Below are 15,670 nucleotides of genomic sequence, written 5' to 3' on the forward strand. Positions count from 1 at the left end.
TAAAATAAATATTAGATGAAATACTATAATTCAAAATAAATTGATATTTATAAATTATATTTATATTAATAAATACCGTATAAAAGCATATAAAATGACATAAGCGTATGACATTTAAAAAATAACCATTGTATTCAGTAAATATTGGTTCCATTTAGAGTGTCTCAAGCACGTGTAAAACTTTTATATTTACTATTCCTGATTAAATCAACAAAGAGACACACAAAATATTAAATAAAAGTGTAAACTCACAATGATGTGGTAGGACTGGACAGTTGCATTGTTGTTGTTGTTGTTGTCTTTGGCTGAGTCGTTATAGAATTGTTTTATTTCCTCAATGATCTACATGACACATTAATAACAATGCGTTGGAAATGTCAGACTAATATCATTCCAAATGAACTCTGAATCAACACATTTCCAGTTTAGTAGTACCTTATCTTTGTTGAGAAACCCAAACACTCCTGCTGCAACTTCTGCTCCAAAGATGACCAGAAGACAGGCGAAGAACTGCCAGGCAAGAGAGACACAGCACCTGGGTTACTTCTGCTTTATTTTCCATATTTTTTATTAAATAAAATAGTTATTTTTTTTATTTTACTCCTTTCTTACATTAAAATGTTTAAAACAGCATAAGCATCAGTAAGATAATGTATTTGATAAATTATGTGATGTTTTGTGGTATTAGTTGATTTGTCTCAATCTAAAACATTACATTCTGTTTGAAAAATTACACATTTAGTACACTATATTATTATTAAGATTTTAAAAATGGTTAAAATTTGAAGTTGACATCCTCATGTAAGCTTACTGTCAGTTTCTCACTGAGCATTTTCTTTGAGCAATATTGTTTTGTTAAACCAGAAGACTGAGCACTATCTCACTCACCAATCCCAGCAGGCACTGAGACTCCCTCACAGCACCACAGCAGCCGAAGAAGCCCACCAGCATCACCAGACCCCCGGCCGCAATGAGGATATAAACCCCTGCGCAGGACGCAAGAATAAAGCAACGGTCAACAAATCACATGACAGGACGACTAGAACCACATGTAACACACCAAGCCATTTTATGCTTTTTCAGCACCAACTGATGGTAATATCTGTGAAATTTTGAGAAACAAAAAGGCCTATTGTAAAACGTGTAATACTGTTAAGCTCAATGAGATGATGGGTGTTTTGAAAGCATTTTTTAAATCTGTTGTCATTGCAATTTCCCACCAAATATTAAAGCTTGAGGGTTTAAGTGAACAAATCAAGATTTAAGTATTGTAATCTAAATAAAATAATATACAGTACTTATTATTACAGTGCAGTTTTATATGATAAAATAGTACTGATAGTTGTATATAATATGCAGTATCCTATAAACATTAGCTAACAATTAGAAATAACAGTAAAACATACTAAACACTGAAAATGTTACCTTTTAATTTGTTCACAATTTAAATATTAGCATAGTAATAATGCAGATTTCAAATGATGAACACAGTCCTGTTCCATCTGAGAAACTGCCACTAATGTGAATGTGAACGCTAAAGAATAACTTTCTCCAGGTATTGGACCTGTCATGGTTAGGTGGCTGTAGCGAAGCGTACAACTCAGGAGATACTCAAACAGATCTTTACTCCAATAATCAACACAAAATTAACAGGAGAATCACTATGAGATTGCACAGCCACGTACACATCGGCGTTAAACAATACAGGACAAAGAACAGACTGAAACTGAGGGCTTAAATACACAGGGCAAACAAAGGAGCTAATGCATTAATTAACAAGGTAACAGGTGAGTGGGATGAGTTAATGAAACAGGAAAACTTGGTCAAAGGAAAACAGCAACTGAACACAATGAAAACTAAGGGGCTGTTTACACGACACCGTTTTCAACTAAAAACGTAAAACTTTTTATGTGTTTTGGCCGTTCATGTACACGACAACGGCGCCTGAAAATGCAAACTTTTGAAAACGGGTTTCAAAGTGCACGTTTTTGACGTCACGTCTCTGTGTAAACAACGAAAACGTGAATCTGTGAAAACGATGACGTCATGCACATGTGCATTATGTGTTCAATCTATAGTGTTTCATCGCCATCTAATGGCCTGGCAGCAGAATACAGCGTTTTTAGTCATTTTCACAGATCTGTGTGAACAGGGATCGTTTTGACAAAGGTGTCGTCTGTATGTGGAGAACTTCTCAGTTTTAAGCATATTGTTGTCGTGTAAATGTACCCTATGGCTGGTCACACACTTGAAGATTTTAACCCTCCTATTACCTTTGGGGTCAATTTGACCCCATTCGGTGTTTAACGTCTCTAAATACATACTTTAAAACAATTTTTTTGCTTCATATTTAAAGACTTTTCCTAATTTAATGGGGACAACTGGATAAACATAAAATTAACATGATGATAGATTTTCAATGTTCTGTACGTACTTTTGTAGCATCGGTGTTCTTTGGGGTCAATTTGACCCCAGGATCATTTTGTTGTATAAAACATATAAGAAATATATATTTTTTTGTTGTTCACACATTTGTGATTAGGCACAAATCCCACATTTATTTTGGATGATATTGAGGTCATTATAAGTTGAGATTTTATGATCTTCAAAAACCTTCCCTCTGCTTTATGGCCCTAACCTGACATTACCGTATAGGCCTACTTGAGGTATTGCGAGAACCACTGATTGTTCGCATGATATTGTGAAGGGGGGAATCATAATTCTCACAAGAAATTAGATATTTCCAGTGCCAATTATATATTTCCAGGGAAGAGAAAACATAATTCTTGCAAGAACTTTGATATTTTGTGCCGTGGGGGAGGGGAAAACATAATATAGCGGAGGAGCAAATGTATGAAAGCTTCCACAGAAGCCTTATAAACTATTTCTCTTTGTGCTTTGTGAGCTCTCTCTTTATGCTCTTTCTCAATTGAAAATTACCTCTTAGCAAAGAAGACCCTTCTCTCCAATAAAAACATCAAAGATTGGCTGAAATTCTGCAGGAAGTACAAGAATTGGACAGCAGAAGACTGGTGCAAAGTTAATGTATCTGATTAGAACATCTAGAAAATTGATTGTCCAGAGAAGAAAAGGTGAACGCTACCATGAGTCCTGTGTCGTGCGAACAGTGAGGCATCCTGAGACTATCAATGGGAGTGTCATATTGACCCCAAACCTATCCTTGATAAAATATATTGTATTATATAATAAATAAAAAGCTATTAAAACACCAAATATATATCATTTTTTTCATTTTAGATCAATCAGTGACATTTTATAGTGATTTGCTAATTTGTCCATAGCCGTGCAGTAGGTATTCTGGATGTATAAGTCAGTGGTTCCCAAACCTGTCCTGCCGGCACCCCAACACTGCTCATTTTCTTTGTCTCCCTAATCAAACACACCTGATTCAACTCATCATCTCATTAACCCATGTGATAATGAGCTGATGAGTTGAATCAGGTGTGTTTAATTAGGGAGACAAAGAAAATGTGCAGTGTTGGGGTGCCGGCAGGACAGGCTTGGGAACCACTGGTATAAGTGGTGGGGGTGGGGGTGGGGGTGGGGGTGGGGGTGGGGGGTTGGTGGTGTTTTATTTAAAGGGCTATTTAAGTAGTCAACAAAGAAACATAAAGTACCTGACTTAAAACTTTGGGGAAAAAATCTAATTGTGGGGGTTTAAATAGCTGGGGTCAAATTGACCCCAGTGGGTAAAAGATGTTGGTAGATTTGAGGGTAACAGGAGGGTTAAGATTTTGCACCTAATTTGCACCCCCTAGCGATCGGGGAGTGTGGCCTGATTCAAGGCTTGTCGCAAACAACTTTTTGTCCACAAAATCCTTAATTGTATGTTGTCTTTATGATTATTTTACTGCTCCCGATCGCGTCGGAGCCGCAAGATCCCAAATCGTAAATATCAAACATGGATCTCAGTGAGATCTCGTCTCACTGTGGAAATGCTACTACAATCGACAGACGGTCTGGATGAATCTTCTAGTGTGCATTTGGAGATTATAATGCTAAAAATCGGTTGAAACTGTCTGTGATCTCCCACAGTTTTAAATCCTCTAGTGTTTCCCAGGCCTTAGACAAAACAGAACAACCCTGACAAGACCTCTTTGTCTTGACATTGATTGTTAGTTTCAGCAAACAGCTTCATCATGCCAAAGAGGATGCTTACAGAGTTGGGGATACAATCTTGTATAACCAGAACAGAAACAGACTAACAAAGAAGATCAGAGTGGCTAAAAGAAGCTACTCTGAAAAGCTGAAAAAACAGTTCTCAGCCAACGACCCGGCAGCAATCAACAAATGGCTGAGGATCTGAATGTGTTTTACTGTCGGTTTGAAAAGCCCAGTCTCACACCCCACACTCGCTCTGACCTGCACTTCACACATTCACCAACACCTCCTGCAACCCCCTGCTATTCAACTTAAGGTCTGTGTGGAGGACGTGAGCCGAGTTAAAAAAAAACAGAAGATCAGGAAAGCTTCAGGCCCAGACCCAGTTTTCACTTTTTTATTAAAAGTCTGCGCTGACCAAATGGTCTCAATCTTGTGAAGAAGGAGCAGTGTGAAGTTCCCTGCTGCTTCAAACGCTCCACTATCATTCCAGTCCCCCCCAAAAAACAAAATCATTACAGCTCGATACATCATTGGACTTAATGACTACAGACCTGATGCTCTCACATCAGTGGTCATGAAGTCATTTGTTGTCTGTGGATGATGCAGTCAACATGGGACTGCATTATATCCTGCAACATCTCGACAGACTTACGCAAGGATCTTATTTGTGGATAACAGTTCGGCTTTCAACACCATCAAACCAGATCGTCTATCATACAAACTGATCCAGCTTTTCGTGCCCACCTCAATCTGTCAGTGGATCACCAGCTATCTGACAGATAGGCAGCAGCTAGTGTGGGAACGGGGAAACTCACATCCAGGACCCACACTATCAGCACTGGTGCTCCTCAGGGGTGCGTCCTCCCCACTGCTCTTCTCACTGTACACACATAACTGCACCTCTAAAGTGGAGTCATTCAGTGGAGATGATCGTGGACTTCAGGAGAAACACCCCAGCACTCCCGCACTCACCATCAAGAGCAGCACCGTGGAGCAGTCGAGTCATTCAGGTTCATGAGCAACACCATCTCTCAGGACCTGAAGTGGGACAATCACAGACACTCCATTGTGAAAAAGCCCAGCAGAAGTTGAACTTCCTTCACCAGCTGAGCCACAGGAGCTGCTGACACAGTGCTACTCAGACGATATTGAGTCTGTCCTCTGCACTTCAATAACTGTCTGGTTTGGAGGCTAACCCTGTACTGGAAACATCAGAGGACGGTTCGGACTGCTGAGAGGATTATTGTTGCCCCCCAGTCCAACCTCCAGGACCTGCACTCTTCCAGAGCGAGGAAAAGTCAGGTCAAATCATCACAGACTCCACTCACCCCGGCCACAACCTATGTGAACTGTTGTCGTCCGGACAGTGCCTCAGATCACTATAGGCACAGGAACAGTTTCTTCCCACAGGCTATTTTCCACTTGAACAGGTAAACGCCTTCCAAGTACAATATCCTTGTAAATTCATTAAGTCCTATTTATTCATATTATTATTCACAATACTGTAAATGTTCAGTATCTGTACATTTTTATAATGACTAATCCTATCTGTGTCTAAAAATGTATTCTTAAATGTTATCATGTGTCTTGTTATATTTATATACTGGAAGCTTCAATACCAAGGTAAATACCAATACCAAGGCTCAGTTGGTAATACAGCTCTTTCTGATTTCTGATTGTTCAGCAGGAAGTAATGTAACCTGATCACCAGCAGAGGGAAGCACAAGCGTTATATGAGTCCTATTGTGAGATGACAGCATGTTTTTGAGAACAGCGAGACCGCACACAACACTTAAAGATGATGTCATTAACTTTCACTCCAGCCTCTTCCATCATCTTATTATCCTCATTAGAGAGAACAGAAAGAGGGCAAGGGGTGTATGAATTCCCATCTGCCCCAACAACCGAGAAAAAGCCGACAGGTTCAGCATCCGCAGCCTCAAAATGTAATCGAGAGACATAAGCTCTTTAGTTCATGAGGAGTTCTTCCTGAGCCATTGTAATTATGCCACAGGAGACCTGGGACAGGTGGGAAGTCTGGAAATGAGATATAAACTCTCCTGAGAGAGAGATAGAGAGGAGGATATTGCCTCCCTTTTTTTTATTATGCAGGATAAAAAATTACAGATGTTAATGTTAAGTAATTACAGTGCTTTCAAAGTCATGCTGTAGTGTGTATGATATTCCTCAAACATTCTGGTCAGGGACAGGGTATTAACAGTTTCAAAAGAGGGTCTTTTGGACCTTTTTTGGACTCTTTTGGATGTTTTTAGAGAAGTCTCGTGCTCACTAAAGGCCCGTTCACATCAAGGACGATAACTATAAAGATAACGATAAAGATATAATTCTAAAAATCGTTCTCCATATTAAAGAATAACAGAGTTCACACCACAACTATAACGATACAGAAATGAGGATAGATATCGTTGGGATCACTTTCAGAACGATTTTTTTTCCAGCTGTAAAACTATAAAACACTGACAGCCAATCAGAATCCATTCTAGCAGGTCATCCATTTTCGCTACTTTGAAACTGCAGTGCGGGCGCGCACGTGCTTAGGATAAAAAGACCGTTATCGGTCGTTGGTGTGGACGCATATACAGTATAGTATCTTTATCGTTATCTTTATAGTTATCGTCCTTGATGTGAACGGGCCTTTAGGCTTCATTTATTAAATCAAACATACAGAAAAACAGTAATATTGTGATAGATTGTACATACTAACTTACATTAGCATAAACTTTGGTTTATATTTAACTCCAGTCTTATGTGTACTATCAGTTTCTGGTTGTTTATGGGTCAAAGAACTGCTTTATTTTATTGAGCAGACTGTTGGATATTTAGCCAATTTCACAAGCAAGTAGGCCACAAGTACAAAGCTATAGGTAATCACAGCCTTGCTGATATTTTGAAAAGTGTGATATTGATTTTAACAGAGAAGAGTCCCAGCTCTTCAATCAAACATTAGAAGCCCTTATAAAAGCAATAGCACAGCTCTCCTAAACAAGTGGCATGATTTAAGGTTTCATTCATTTCTTTAACACAAATAATCCTTAGGTTTAATGATTAGGAACTACGATAACCTGGTATGAGAAATGGTGATACTTGTCTTTGCAAACATCACTAAACAGAAGCATAAAAAAAAAAAATCCCCGGAACAGATACTTCTTCTGGGCTGAGAGTGTTACTTACTCAAGCTCAAAAGCCTCTCTCACCAGAATCTCCAGAAAAAAACCCAGAATGCAAATTAGAGCGGAAACTAAAATAAAGTGTGACAGAAAGAGTGGAAACCACTTTTATCTTCCATCTTGACTAAAAACAATCTTGTCACACGCTGGTAATATTTACACCGTTGCCACAGCTGTGGAGAAGACCATACTTTGTCATTGCTAACTCTATAATCTAAAAGTCATGTAAAATGTGTGTGTGTACGTGTCTGTGTGTGTGTGTGTAGACAGAGAGGACTATGAAGCCTGAACTGTTCACTGTCAGCATTGTCAGATGGTTTATTCCAAGCGATTAAGGTTTGGCAGGTTAGGTCCCGTTAACCCCTGCTGCTAGATACTGAAAAAACATCTTTCTTTATCTATGGCCATTACAAATTATTTAAGTATTCTGGCAAAATATAATTAAAGCAACAGTATAATGCAAAACTTGGACTTATATAGTAAGTCTATAAATATAATCGTATGTGGGTTGTATTTGTATTTAAATGTGACAAACAGGTTGTAATAATTGTGTGTGATGCCTTAAAATTATCATGTGGTTTTATGACTGTGGGTTGCAACTCTTCATCTGAGCTGATGATGAACTAAAATGACTGTTGGTTTAACTTAAAAGTAAGTTACCTGGTTGCCTTACAATTTTGAGCTCATTGAAATTAAAATTGAGTTAATGCAATGAAGGAGATTGGTTTAATCAACTGAAAATAAAAATATTATGTTATCTGAACCACATTAATTATGGTTGATTTGACAAAGAAAAAAGTTGTGATAACAAATTATGAATATATATATATATATATTTGTACAGTGTATGTGACTTTGTGACTGGGATTTAACAGAGACTTTGGGTCATGCTCTTTCACACTGGCTTCTCTTCACAGCTTTTAGTACTAAACGCCATAAATGAGGGTGATGTCACTGACTAAACCAAGCTGGAGGAGGGTGTTGGAGGATAAGTATATTTTCTGACATCATGGAAGTAAATGCCCTCCTCTGCATCTAGATATAGCATTGCATGACCTCTCTCTTTCTCACTGTCCCACAAGGTTGAACAGTTGCTACAGAAAACCTGCAGTCTTGCGGTTTCCTCCACGTATGCACAATTTGAAATGTCACTTCCTGTTTTCAGAAAAACCCAGCCTTTGAAATGTACAAGAACTCACTGTGTCTCACGAGGGCAGGGCAGAAGGCGGTGGAAACTTTACCACCCTGAGTGGCCTCGGATGTTTCCATCCACTACCAATAAACACTAGCTCTGTCTGTCATACATTTATTTCTGTTTTACAGCAGTCCCTCCAGGATTTCACGATTTTTTTGTGTGATTTTTGCGATCAAAATGACTGATTTTGTGGTGGTAATTTCCAGAAATTTGTGAAAAAATTTGCGATTTTTATATTTTATAATTAGGACATCACATTTACCATAACAGTATTATGTCAGATGCACATAGTCATACATGACACAAATCACAAACAAAATGCATAAAGCTTGTTTATTTTGGTCTAATCAACTTCTCATCAAAATTAACTTTTAAAACAACCTATGGGCAATTTTTCTACCTGACCTATGTAAATATTATGTAGTAATTTATACTGTAGAGCTGTGTGTAAATCCTGAGTTGAGGGGTCCTGAGCTGCAGAGGGCAACCAGTTACTTATAGTGCGGCGTTTTGCATGGCATCCCCACAGCGTATAGCTACGCAATACAAAGTGACCGTTCGAAAGGGAAATACTCGGTTACTATCGTAACCTCAGGTCCCTGAGAGTAGGGAACGAGTATTGCGTAGCCGGCCGCACTATAGTAACCTGGCAAGTTGGCTCTTCAGTCGTTAAACCTGCTAAAACGGAGGTTTTCGGGGACTAATATATTTTACTGTCTACAGAGCCCGTCTTTCTCTCCTGTCTGGTTAGGGTTATTGATAGGCTAAGGCCGAGCCCCCTTGGCCCGCCCGCGCCATTGGATGTGCAGTTGCCGCAGCACAGCCAATGAGTGAGCCAGACACTGTGCTAGCTGTGCAGATGCAAAATGTGTTTTACATTATAGGCTTCAGTAAATCGAGGAAAAGGAGTTCCCCCTTTTCCTGCAACATCTGTATCCACGTAAAAATGCATTGAAACTTTAATTAAACTAGAGATATTTCAATTGGGTGATTATAATTTAATGTTTTGTGAGGTATTTTTCATTTTTGTGATTATTTTGCAGTTAAATTAGGAATTATGCAGGATCACAAAAAAATGCGACTTTTTGTTGATTTTGCGTTGTATTCAGCAATCGCGGAATCGCGAAAAAACTGGAGGGACTGTTACAGTATGAGCTACAATGGCGTCCAAAAACTCTGAAACCACTAAATAAAAAACTTTTTAATTTAATTTAATACTAATTTGGCAGAAGTGTTTATATATATATATATATATATATATATATATATTATGATTTATATTAATTAAAGGTGCTCTAAGCGATGTTGGGTGACGTCACTTCTTGTTGACGTTCAAAGTATTGTCAAACAAAATGGAGGCTAGCTCGACCCTCCCTCCTCCTCCTCATCCCGTCCCCTCCCCCTCCCTCTGTGCTTCCTGAAACAGGCTTTTCCGATGTAAATTCGGGACTTTGCACGTTCCTTCTCCTTTTCCCTCTTCTTTGCTATTTGTTCATCGGAACATCGTCTCTTTGGTCGTGTGTCGGCCATATAAAAATTCAAGAGAATATAATTCTAACGTTAGTCATTGTTGTTGTCTAGGACATCTCTCCTCTAGCTAACTTCCCTCTTCATGCTTCTCTCTCCTCCACTTCCCACACCCCCCTTCATGTGCACGCGCACTAACCCCCCCCACCCCCACCCCCACCCCCTAATCATTCTTGTCAGTTATTGGCTGGAACACTGTGATGTTTCGTGGTCCAGGCTGGCCCAGTTTGTTTTTGTTGCCGTTTGTGGAGCCTGGGCTGTCTACAGAGACCGCGTTTTTTTACAGTGTGTTCAGGGGACAGGCAGCTAGCGGATAGTGAGGAGATGTTTGCTGGATGTGACAAAAAATTTCAGCCTAAAAAACGTGTGACATCATCTTAGAGCACCTTAAATTATAGTTATTATAATTAATATTTATATGTCATAATGATTATTTTTTTTAACTTTTTTCAAGTGTAAGTTTTGAATCACATAATTTCAATGATCTCAGCTCCACTGTATATTTAAATAAGTCAAGGGACAGATCTCAATCAGTATTTTCACAGGTATTTGTTTGGAGAACTGGACATTGCCCTTTGTAATAATGCAAAAAAGGAGGCATCTGGATTTTTGTATGTCCATGGAGAAGTAGTCATGAAATATTATCGAGTGACTGCTTACCGATAAAGAAGGTATCAGGCCCGTCTTCTCCTAAAAGTGACACGGTATTTGGATCAAGTCTCAGCCAGAGTCCCACAGCCAGAACCAGCGAGCCCATCAGCTGCAAGACCAAGACCAACACAAATCTTTAGAAGACATCCTTTCAAATCCAAATCTGCTTTTTTGTTCTTGGAACACAAAAAAAGAGACATTTTTGAAGAATCATTATCAGACAAAATTAATGAGCAACATATTATGTCGATATGTGCTAAATGACGTCAGGCCAACTAAATTAAATTCCTCAAAATGAATTAATTTGACAATAAATAAATAAATAAAACATTTTCAGACCTTTATCTAAGGCCTTAAAAGTATGTACTCTCTGACTTATGTTTTCTCTTAGTTACGGAGAAGTGGCACAGATATTTTTCCACTCTGGCAGGATCCTTCAGGTCTTAAATCTAGTAAGACAGACCACAGAATCCAGCCACCATCACTCTTAAAAGAACTCTTATTACTGATGATAAAGAAAGCAGACACTCATCAGTCAAAGCACATTCAAAAGACCATCCGTTGGTTTGAATAGAGTTTGATTCAATTTACAATGTCCCTCCCAGTTTTACGCTCTTGGTCTCCTGCCACCACTGGGCTTCATAAAGGGGTAACACATGTTAAAATGGGCTTTTGTGTAAAACCAATACCTCTGAGATGTCTCAGGTCTGAAGGGCAAAGGCTGTCTAAAGCTGTGAAAATCATACTAAAAGTTAAATAGAAATCCATGAGAATGATGCAAGACAGGCAAGACTTTCCTCACCCTGTCCTGAGTCCTCCAGCTGTCATACAGCACACCCCCCTTCGGGAGATGCAAGCCTTCAAACACTCAGTAACCCCACTGCAGTGTAATATCATCCGGCTGACTTCAGTGCACTGCCCCACCCTGGGTCGGCCCCCCCCCCCCCTCCCTCCAGAGATCAGGGTTTATCTGTAGGACAAAAGACCAACTGTCTGTCTGTTACACACTACGCTATACAAGACAATGAGCGAGTGTGTCTGTGCGTGTGCTTCAATAATATTCCCTAAAATCTATTCATTACACACACAAAAATGTGTGTGTGTATGTGTATGTGTGTGTGTGTGTGTGTGTGTGTGTGTATACAAACATATATACAGTATATATATATATATATATATATATATATATATATATATTTATTTTATTTTCACATACATGCACACAAACACACTGTTTAATATATGCAGAATACAAAATAATAAATATTGCAACAGGATTATACTTTATGTATGGAAACATATTTGCATCTTATTAATTCGTGACTGTGACAATGTGGACATGCTCTGTAAAAGATTATATTCTTACTCGTTATCTTTGTCTTGTTCTTTTGGCAATTTTTTTCAATACTTTTAAGTCTAAACCTCTCTAAATGTATTAGTCACTATTTTATTTATACAGCATTTATATTAGTTATATACACTAGTCTAATGTTTAAAAGTTGGAGTTTGGTACTGTAAGACTTTAATATTTTTGAAAGAACAAAATACAGTAAACATTTTTAATATTGTTAACTATTATTGCAATTTGAAAGAAGTTTTAAATTTGACTATATTTTATAATGTAATTTATATGTGATGGCAAATCTGGATTTGATACTCAAGAAACATATTATTATATAGGCCTATACATATATTATTTTGCTGCTTCATATTTTTGAGGAAAACGTGATGCATTTTTTCCCAGGATATTTTGAGGAAAATAAAGTTCAAAATACCAGCATTTATTTGAAATAGAAATATTTAGTAACATTATAAATGTCTTGATCAATTAATCAATTGAATGCATCCTTGCTGAATAAAAATATTATTTTCTTAAAAAATAATATTAAAATAAATAATATATATATATATATTACTGACCCCACACTTTTGAACAGTAAATAATAATATTATACAAATAACATAATAAAAAATAATAAACAATAATTGCAAGTAATATCCAATGACTTTGCTTTAAATGTAAATACTATAGTAATGCAAGAATAACAAACAAAATAATCCTAAAGTCTCTCATACTGAGTCTAACAGCTTTATTAGGCCATGCAGTTTCCACTCTTAAAATTGTTTGTTGGGTCACTTTTTATTTTCAAGGGGGATTTTACATGTATGGAAACAAGATTTGGCTTTTTCAAGTTTATTGGGAGTTTTATGGTGTCTTTAAACAGACAATTTCTGAGCACATTTTTATGTAATTTCCATAATTTCTGCAACAAACAGAGCTTTCATTTGTAGCAAAGAAAGAAAAAAAGGCCACCATTAAACTACCAGACATTTCTTTGATGTTTCATGTTCCAAGTGACCAGATGAACATAATATAAACTAAATATCATGAGATCATGTGTCTATATTCTCTAATGAAGAACTTGCAGCAAACACAAACACACCAATTATATGTTGGAAAAGAAGGTGGAACATTTCAAACTGAGACATTACGAAACAAGAAAAAAAGAAAGACGGGGGAGAAAAAAGAACGAAAGAATTGGTCAACCCAAACCCAGGAAAAGCTGATTAGATCTCCTGGTGGAAAACAGAATCCAGTCAGCTCAGAGAAGTTTCCGCATAAAAGAGTAGGCAAAAAGTCCCTGGATGACCTCCTTCTTCTGGCGAGATTCTGAAGTGTGCATACGATGGCTCTATACTATCCCATGAGGCCGTGGGAGAGGATTTGTGAATGGCAGTGAAGCGATGCAACTGACGCTGGTAGATCACATGATAATGACAACATGGCGAATGTAGTATGTCCAGATTTGATATATCTTCAGGTTCTGTGTTAAAAATGACATTGTGAACACTTAGTGAATCAGGACTAGATGTATTATTTTCTTTTTTTGGTTTGGACCTAAAAACCAAGACAACTGAACTACAAGTGTGAACACACCCAAAATAAACCTGACAACTACAACTTGACGTTACATCAACTAAAGTGGATTTTAAAGGTCTGTTTAGGTAGAAATATAACGGCACATTTTCCAATTTGGGAAATGAGGTTCTTGCAAAGTTATTATGGTAAATTAGGCAGTAATGACATGAGGGTTGTAGTATTGAGGCGTGTCAGAGGAAAGGGAGAGTGCTCTATTGTCTCACTCTGAGGGGTGTGGTCAGAGAACATCAGGGGACGCTCTCCACACACACACTACACTGTACCCGACCACCTGCTGTTGCTTCTTTGTGTAATTATGGCCTTACATTACCACAAGCTGAAGCAAAACCTCTCAATGCCCAGTTTTTCACACATTTTCCTTTACATTTGTGTCTGCCAGCCTGAGGCACACCCACACACGCACGCACGCACGCACACACACACACACACACACACACACACACACACACACACACACACACACACACACACACACACACACACACACACACACACACACACACACACACACACACACACACACACACACACACACACACACACACACACACACACACACACACACACACACACACAGGGATGTTTTGTCAACTATGGGCATTTCTGACCCAGTGAATTTAAGAGCATAGAAGACCAATCCCAACAAACTGGGCCATTTGACCAATCAGAGCAGAGTAGACCAATCACTGTCTGGGCCATTTGACCAATCAGAGCAGAGTAGACCAATCACAACAGACTGGACCATCTGACCAATCAGAGCAGAGTAGACCAATCACAACAGACTGGACCATCTGACCAATCAGAGCAGAGTACACCAATCACAACAAACTGGGCCATCTGACCAATCAGAGCAGAGTAGACCAATCACTGTCTGGGCCATTTGACCAATCAGAGCAGAGTAGACCAATCACAACAGACTGGACCATCTGACCAATCAGAGCAGAGTAGACCAATCACAACAGACTGGACCATCTGACCAATCAGAGCAGAGTACACCAATCACAACAAACTGGGCCATCTGACCAATCAGAGCAGAGTAGACCAATCACTGTCTGGGCCATTTGACCAATCAGAGCAGAGTAGACCAATCACAACAGACTGGACCATCTGACCAATCAGAGCAGAGAAGACCAATCACAACAGACTGGACCATCTGACCAATCAGAGCAGAGTAGACCAATCACAATTGTCTGGGCCATTATATATAACTTATTAATGTAATTTCAAATAACACACTACATTTTAAATTATAATCCAGTACTTTAAATGTGCTAGTTAACACATCAAAATAAGTGTACTTCTTTAAAGCACAACAAAAGATTATTAAAACAATGATTTAAGATGAACTTTAAAGTAAAATGTTTTACATAATCGTGAGAGTGTGCTCTCTTCAATACACTCAAGCGTGCTTTTATTAAGATAATATCATATTATCTGCAAGTACAGTTTTTCAAAGTCTGAAACGTTTTTGAAAGTCTGGGTTTCTGACAAAGGTAAAACAATAAAAAACCATACATGAAGGGCCAAGCCATTACACCAAGACAACTGTAATGAGACCTTCATCAAAGAAAAAGAAGAGAATATAAAAGTGCCCGCACTTAAAGAAACACTCATAAACACGCACGCAACGCCCAGAGACAGCAACACACTAAGTGCACATCACACACACATCCACAGATATCCCTACAGACATGAAGTCTTTCAAACGCCTAATGGTGTTTACCACAAAGCCACTCCTGTCCTGTTAGCATCAATTACCATAACTCATGTGCCTCTTCCTCTCCTAATGTGCTGGTCTTGTCCGGATCAAGTCTGTATGGTCAATAATAACTGGTGATTAAGAAATATAAACCACACCCGGGTCCAGCATGTTTAAAAACGGCAGAGGCTGACTATATGCTGTACACCTATAGTTACACTTATAATTGTATTTATAAAATGGATAGTTCCAGTCCTTGATTCTGATTGGTTGAGCCGCATTCGAAGCCGTTGTAAATTACTCAACAAACACACACCTGCGACCACATTACATTAGTATTACTG

At 38.4% G+C, this 15,670-nt stretch overlaps 1 protein-coding gene across 1 annotated transcript in view; it reads right to left on the bottom strand.

The window, feature by feature from the left end:
• Window positions 1–15,670, bottom strand: part of tspan2b (tetraspanin 2b) — a 31,900-nt gene that overhangs the window by 7,718 nt on the left and 8,512 nt on the right. Inside the window, exons 2-5 of the mRNA XM_081387701.1 lie at window positions 10,696–10,795; window positions 889–986; window positions 436–510; window positions 253–342 (exon numbers count right to left, since the gene is read on the bottom strand). Of these exons, the coding sequence (XP_081243827.1) occupies window positions 253–342; window positions 436–510; window positions 889–986; window positions 10,696–10,795 (363 nt within the window). The remainder of the gene's footprint in view (window positions 1–252; window positions 343–435; window positions 511–888; window positions 987–10,695; window positions 10,796–15,670) is intronic.

Source organism: Scardinius erythrophthalmus (genome assembly GCF_964197995.2).
Source record: "Scardinius erythrophthalmus genome assembly, chromosome: 15".
Taxonomy (NCBI): Eukaryota; Metazoa; Chordata; class Actinopteri; order Cypriniformes; family Leuciscidae; genus Scardinius; species Scardinius erythrophthalmus.